General features: G+C 41.5%; 1 protein-coding gene across 1 annotated transcript; it reads right to left on the bottom strand.

Annotated features, from left to right (window-relative positions):
• Positions 1-803: 803 nt before the first annotated feature.
• LOC107824156 (uncharacterized) lies at positions 804-6,693 on the bottom strand. Its single transcript, XM_075245844.1, has 2 exons — positions 6,354-6,693; positions 804-871 (listed from the first exon to the last, which is right to left on the bottom strand). Exons 1-2 carry the CDS (start codon positions 6,691-6,693, stop codon positions 804-806), a joined length of 408 nt encoding a protein of 135 aa, XP_075101945.1.
• Between the last annotated feature and the right edge of the window lie 697 nt (positions 6,694-7,390).

The raw sequence follows: 7,390 nt of genomic DNA on the forward strand, positions 1-7,390 counted from the left end.
GCCCCGGTGGCATTTATGGATTTGATGAACAAGGTGTTAGGATCATATATTGATCCATTTGTCATTGTCTTCATTGATGACATTTTGATCTATTCGCGTAGTATGGAGGAGAACGAGCAACATTTGAGAGTGGTGCTTCAGACTTTGCGAGAACAAAAGCTATATGCTAAGTTCTCCAAGTGTGAGTTTTGGCTAGACTCTGTAGCATTCTTGGGGCATATTGTATCGGGCGAGGGTATTAAAGTTGATCCCAAAAAGATTGAGGCAGTTTAGAATTGGCATCGACCTACTTCGGCGACGGAGATTGGGAGTTTTCTAGGGTTAGCAGGTTATTATCGTCGGTTTGTGGAGGGCTTATCATCTATTGCAGCACCTTTGACCAGATTAACCCAGAAGGGTGCTCCATTCCGATGGTCCGATGATTGTTAGGTGAGCTTTTAGAAGCTCAAGACCGCATTGACTTCAGCACCAGTGTTAGTGTTGCCTTCCGGTTCAGAGATGTATACTGTGTATTGCGACGCTTCACGCATTGGCCTGGGTTATGTATTAATGTAAAAGGGGCGAGTTATTGCATATGCCTCACGTCAGCTGAAGCCCCACGAGAAGAATTACCCGGTACATGATTTGGAATTAGCTGTGATTGTCCATGCTATTAAAATTTGGAGGCATTATCTTTATGGAGTGTCTTCCGAGGTTTACACCGATCATCGCAGCTTGCAAAATTTGTTCAAGAAAATGGACCTCAATTTGAGACAGCGCAGGTGGCTTGAGTTACTAAAAGATTATGATATTACTATCATTTATCATCCAAGCAAAGCAAATATAGTTGCAGATGCCTTGAGTAGAAAGGCAAGAGTATTGGTAGCTTGGCCTTCATTGCAGTAAAGGAGAGGCCATTAGCTTTGGACATTCAGTCCTTGGCTAACAAACTTGTGAGGTTGGATATTTCAGAGCCCAGCCGAGTTCTTGCATGTGTCGTTGCCTAGTCTTCACTATTTGAGCGGATCAAGGCTCGCCAGTTTGATGATCCACACTTGTTGGTTCTTCGAGAGACGGTAATACGGGGTAGCGCCAAGGAAGTAACTATTGGCGAAGATGGTGTTCTACGACTCCAGGTTCGTCTATGTGTTCCTAATGTGGATGGGCTGAGGGAAAAGATCTTAGAAGAAGCACACAGTTCTCGGTATTCTATTAATCCAGGTGCTACAAAGATGTATCGCGACCTAAGGCAGCATTATTGGTGGCGGCGGATGAAGAAAGACATAGTTGAGTATGTAGCTAGGTGCCTAAATTGCCATCAAGTTAAGTATGAGCACCAGAGTTCAGGTGGCCTACTTCAGCAGATGACTATACCAGAGTGGAAATGGGAGTGCATTACTATGGACTTCGTTGTTGGGTTGTTGTAGACCTTGTAGAAGTTTGATGCAGTTTGGGTCATTGTCGACAGGTTGACCAAGTCGGCACACTTCATTCCAGTTGTGACTATGTATACTTCAGAGACGTTGGCCCAGATAGTACGGTTGCATGGTCTTACAATTTCTATCATATTAGATAGAGGTCCTCAGTTTACTTCACATTTCTAGAGAGCAGTACAGTGTGAGTTGGGCACCCGTGTAGAGCTCAGCACAGGTTTCCACCCGCAGACCAACGGGCAGTTGGAGCAGACAGTTCAGATCTTAGAGGACATGCTCAGAGCATGTATGATTGACTTCGGAGGTCATTGGGATCGTTTCTTTCCTTTGGCATAGTTTGCTTATAATAACAGTTACCAATCCAGTATCGAGATATCTCCATTTGAAGCTTTATATGGGCGGCGATGCCGTTTGCCCATCGGATGGTTTGAGCCCGGCGAGGCTAAGTTGTATTGTACTGATTTGGTGAAGGATGCCTTGGACAAGGTAAAGTTAATTCAGGAGTAACTTCATACAACACAATCCACACAGAAGAGTTACGCGGATCAGAAAGCGCGTGATTTATAATTTATGGTGGGTGAGAAAGTTCTCTTGAAAGTTTCGCCAATGAAGGGAATCGTGAAATTCGGGAAGAAGGGCAAGTTGATCCCAAGGTTTATAGGCCCATTTGAGGTGTTGAGACGAGTTGGGGAGGTTGCTTACGAGCTTGCCTTGCCTCCCAGTCTATCGGGAGTTCATCCGATTTTCCATGTATCTATGCTCCAGAGGTATCATGCTGACATGTCACATGTGTTAGACTTCAGCACGGTTCAGCTAGATGAGAGCTTGGGTTATAAAGAGGAACCAATTGCCATTGTCAATAGGCAGGTTCGCTAGTTGAGGTCTAAGAGGATTTCTACGGTAAAAGTTCAGTGGTGGGGCCAACAAGTCGAGGAAGCGACTTGGGAGGTCGAGAATGACATGCGGAGCAGATATCCACACTTATTCAGCACTCTAGGTATGATTCTAAACCCGTTCGAGGACGAACGTTTGTTTAAGAGGTGGAGAATGTAACGACCCAACCGGTCGTTTGTCCTTCTAGATTCTCGTTCCCCTAAATAAGACTCCCCGTATATGCTTTTATTATTTTATAGCTTGCGGGGATGGTTAGTTCGTAATTTGGAAGGGTTCAGGTTGAAATCGGAACACTTGGTTCCTTAATTGGCTTTAAAAAGGCAAAGTTTGACTTCGGTCAACATTTTGAGTAAACGGCCCCAGAATCGGGATTTGACGGTACCAATAGGTTCGTATGATAATTTTGGACTTGGGTGTATGTTCAAATCAGGTTTTGGACAACCCGAGAGCATTTCGATGCCTAATAGTGAAAGTTAGATATTTGAAGGTTTTAAGGTTCTTTAAATTTGGTTTGGAGTAGGTTTTGGAGTAATCGAGGTCCGTTTAGAATACCGGGCCTGGGAATACTTCTGTATGGTGATATAAGACTTGCACGCAAAATTTGGTGTCATTCTGAGTAGTGTAAATATGTTTTGGCGCGTTCGGAATAAGTTTGAAGAATTTAAAATTTCTAAGTCGAATCGATTTGGTTTGGGGTATGATTATTAGTTTTGATGTTGTTTTACGCGTTTCAAGAGTTCGAACGAATCCGTTTTATGATTTCAAACTTATTGGTATGTTCAGACGGGGCCCCGGAGGCCTTGAGAGTTAATCAGACGAGGCTCGGACCAAGTTTGGACTTAGGAGAAGCAGCTGAAGCTTCCAACTTCTGCTGCAATCGCATCTGCGCTTGGCCAGCCGCAGGTGCGAGCTCGTAGAAGTGAACCACAAGCCACAGAAGCGAACCAGCCAGGGACACCCAGGGATCACAGGAGCAGAGGTTTTGGCATGCCTGCGAGCGCGTAGGTTCGGAGGAAGAGGGCGCAAAAACGGACCAGCCAGGGACACCCATGGATCACAGGAGCGGAGTTTTTGGCGTGCCTGCGAGTGCGTAGGTGCGGAGGAAGAGGGTGCAAAAGCGGCGAGAGCCACAGGAGCGGAAGAAGCGTCGCAAAAGCAGACGCGCATAAGCGGTCCTTAGGCTGCAGATGCGGAGTTTCGCCAGCTGGGGGAGGACCGCACCTGCGTGGATTTTTCCACAGAAGCGGAGCCGCATGCATGAAAGACCTGTTGGGCAGAATGTTTAAAAGAACGGGGCTCAGCCATTTTAGCCCCTTTTTCTTCATTCTTAGACGATTTTGGAGCTTCCTGAGAGGGGTTTTCACCTAGCAACTTTGAGGTAAGTAAATTCTACCTATTGTGAGTTAAATACATAGATTATGGGTAGATTATAACATGTAAATTGTGGAAATCAAGGGTTTAGAAAAAAACCTAGGTTTTGATAAAAATGAGATTTTAACCACGAAAATAGTTATGAAATGGGATGAATATTTTATATTTGAGTGCTTGAGGTTGTGGGTGACAATTTCCTCCGAAAATTTTTGGAATCCGGGCATGTGGGCCCGGGGTTAATTTTAGGAATTTTACCAATTTGGGCTGGTTAATTAATCTAACAATTTATTTTTGAATTATTGAGCATGTATTGATTAAATTATATAACATTTGGATAGTTTTGGATTTTTCGGCACCAAATTGAGGCTTTAACGCGAAATTGTGATCGGGAAGTGACCTTTGAGATGTGGTAAGTCTCTTGTCTAACCTTGTAAGAGAGAATTTATCACATAGGTGTTTTAAATAAATATTTTTTCCAAATTATGGGTGCTACGTACATACGAGGTGACGAAAGTCCTTGCGTACCTACTATTATGCTATTGTCCGGGTAGTATTAGGATCTAATTCATGAACTATTTATAATTTTGCACTATACTTGTTAAATTAAAATGCCTAAATTATATTAGAACTTGTTAGAGAAATTTTAAAAAGTAGTTAATGATATTTGTATTACATTGGATATAAATCATTAATAATGTTTAAGTCAAATGCTTGTAAAATATCCTTCTCTTCTTGTGGAGTGGGCCGAACGCCTCGGCAGTAGATAGATGCATCTATGGATCGTGCCGCATGTCCCTCGGCAGTGTACACCTCTCTCTGGATCGGATCGTACGACCTCGGCATAAATCGTGCTTAATAATAACAATTACATGATGCTTTGACATTTTATTTCAGCTTGTGAAGATAAATGATTTATTGAAAATTATTAAATTATGAGAGAATTATTTATTTCTGCTTGTTAAGGAAATTATTATTATTCACATAAACTATGTTTATTTAAAAATCTTCATCTTAATATTATTGACCCATAGTGGGTGTCGAAGTCGACCTCTCGTCACTACTTCTTCGAGATTAGACGTGATACTTATTGGGTACACGTTGTCTACATACTCATACTACGCTTGCTGCACTTTTTGTGCAGGATCTGAGACAGTTGCATCAGGTCCGTCCTACCGGTGCGCATCCCCGTTATCCCGAGGCCTAGTGGTGAGCTGCCTTTCCTGAGTCGTTCCACAGCACCTAGTGTCTCTCTTTGTATTTGTATTCTTTCTATCATGTCGAGACAGTACTTGAAATTTTGTATAATCTACTAGATGCTCATTCACTTGTGACATCAGGTCTTGGTACATACACTAGTAGAATTGTGGTCTTAAAATTATTATTTTGGTTTTTATTTATTTAGACTTTTTATTTTTGTTAAATCTTGCAAGTAAGGAAATTGTAATTACTCAAAAATTTATTAAAAGAGGAAATATATGTTTAATTCACTAGTTGGTTTGCCTAGCAGTGATGTTGGGTGCCATCACGACCATTAGGTGAAATTGGGTCGTGACAGGCGAGGCTAAGTTATATGGTACAGATTTGGTGAAGGATGTCTTGGAAAAGGTAACGTTGATTCAGGAGCGACTTCGCGTAGCATAGTCCAGACAGAAGAGTTACGCAGATCAGAAGGCGCGTGATTTATCATTCATGGTGGGCGAGAAGGTTCTCTTGAAAGTCTCGCCGATGAAGGGTATCATGAGGTTCGAGAAGAAGGGCAAGTTGAGCCCAAGGTTTATAGGTTCATTCGAGGCGTTGAGACGAGTTGGGGAGGTTGCTTATGAGCTTGCTTTGCCTCCCAGCCTATCGGGAGTTCATCCGATTTTCCATGTGTCTATGCTCCGGAGGTATCATGCCGACATGTCACATGTGTTGGACTTCATCACGATTCAGCTAGATGAGAGCCTGGGATATGAGGAGGAGCCAGTTGCCATTGTTGATAAGTAGGTTCGCCAGCTGAGGTCCAAGAGGATTTCCACGGTAAAGGTTCAGTGGAGGGGCCAACCAGTCGAGGAGGCTATTTATTAATGTTAATAAATATTATTATTTATTTATTGAAAATGTGGACAACAATTGGACAAAAATTTAGGACAATCCTTTTGAAATTGAGGTATGCATGGCAACCGGGAGTTTCTCCGATCAACTTATTCCTCTTGTCCATTTTTCTCACTGCGAATGCCTTATTTCATTTTTATTTTTATTTTTCAAATAATTATTAATATATTTTTCTACATTCAAAGTACATATCATAGACGGAAAGATAGTCAAAAGTAATGTGATTCAAACTCATAAAATAAAACAAAAAGGGGAATAGATTTGCATTTTCCACATGCCCCTCACGTGAGGTAAAGAAAATTAAAGAGGAAATAGGAAATTGAATAATCCAGTAATAAGTTTGTGCTGTATACGTAGGAATTGTAATTTATTTTCAAGTGGGCAACACCGAGTAATTATTTTGGCCTTGATAGGCACTATGTGTTATTTCCTCTAATTTAAAACCTAATAGGCTAAGAGCTGGTGGGCCACTTGTCTTATTAACTTCATTGGTTTCATGGGCCAAGGCCTAGTTTGTTTGTCATTACATTCTTCCCCATCCTTACGAAAATTCGGTCCCCGAATTTTTAAATAAACACATACCTGCAGATTCAAACAAATGAGGATATTTGGTTTGCATCACTTTCTCGTCTTTCCATGTCGCCTCCTCACTAGGATGATTCTTCCATACAACTTTCACAGTCATAAGGTCTTTCGATCGAAGCCTTCTCACTTGTCTATCGATAATAATTGTTGGCTCCTCTTCATAAGTCAAATTCTCATATAATTGAAGATTCGAATTTTGAAGCACATGAGAAGGGTATGAAATGTACATTCGCAACATAGATACATGAAATACATGATGAACAGAGGATAATTCTGGTGGAAGTGCCAAATGATACGCCACGGCACCAACTTTGCCAAGTATCGCATATGGTCCCATGTATCTAGGACTTAACTTTCCTTTCTACCCAAATCTTAAAACACCTTCCATCGGTGAGACCCATAAGAAAACATGATATACCGAAAATTCTAATTCTCGATGCCTCTTGTCCGCTTAAGCTTTTTGTCTACTCTGAGTAGCTAGCAACCTCTGCCTGATTAATTGAACTTTTTCAAGTGCTGATTGTACCAAATCTGGACCCAATACCTTTGTCTCGCCAACCTCGAACCAACCAGTGGGATACCGACATCATCTTTCGTATAGCGCCTTGTAAGGTTCCATTTGTATACTTGCTACCTTATCACTATCTAGAGTAAAATCTTTACTCTTACGGGCAGTAATGTCATCTATGATTTTGCACAACTTCAAATCCAAATATTGTTTCGCCTTGATATCCTCTATTAATGATGATCTTGCTTGAATATGTGCCAATAATAAGCCCTTTTGTCCCAAACTAAAGTTTATTCCACAATCTTTCAATTTGTGGATTTCTTTTGCTAGGTTCCTCCTTATTAGTGCAACATGAGCCAAACTACCCATAAACTTTAAGCTCAACGCATCAGCCACCAAGTTACCCTTGCTTGGGTGATACACTATTGTGCAGTCATAATCCTTTAGTAGCTCCATCCGCTTTCATTGTTGGAGGTTCAAATCTTTTTGTTGGAAGATATACTAGAGGCTCTTGTGATTGGTATAG

This window comes from Nicotiana tabacum, chromosome 23 (genome assembly GCF_000715075.1).
Source record: "Nicotiana tabacum cultivar K326 chromosome 23, ASM71507v2, whole genome shotgun sequence".
In the NCBI taxonomy this organism is placed as follows: domain Eukaryota; kingdom Viridiplantae; phylum Streptophyta; class Magnoliopsida; order Solanales; family Solanaceae; genus Nicotiana; species Nicotiana tabacum.

Excerpts from the sequence above, each read along its gene's own strand:
- LOC107824156 (XM_075245844.1), bottom strand. The coding sequence starts at position 6,693 with ATGGGACCATATGCGATACTTGGCAAAGTTGGTGCCGTGGCGTATCAT. Across the intron at positions 872-6,353 it reads TCATTTGTTTGAATCTGCAG|GCCAAGCTACCAATACTCTT; the intron begins GTATGTGTTTAT and ends ACTGCAATGAAG.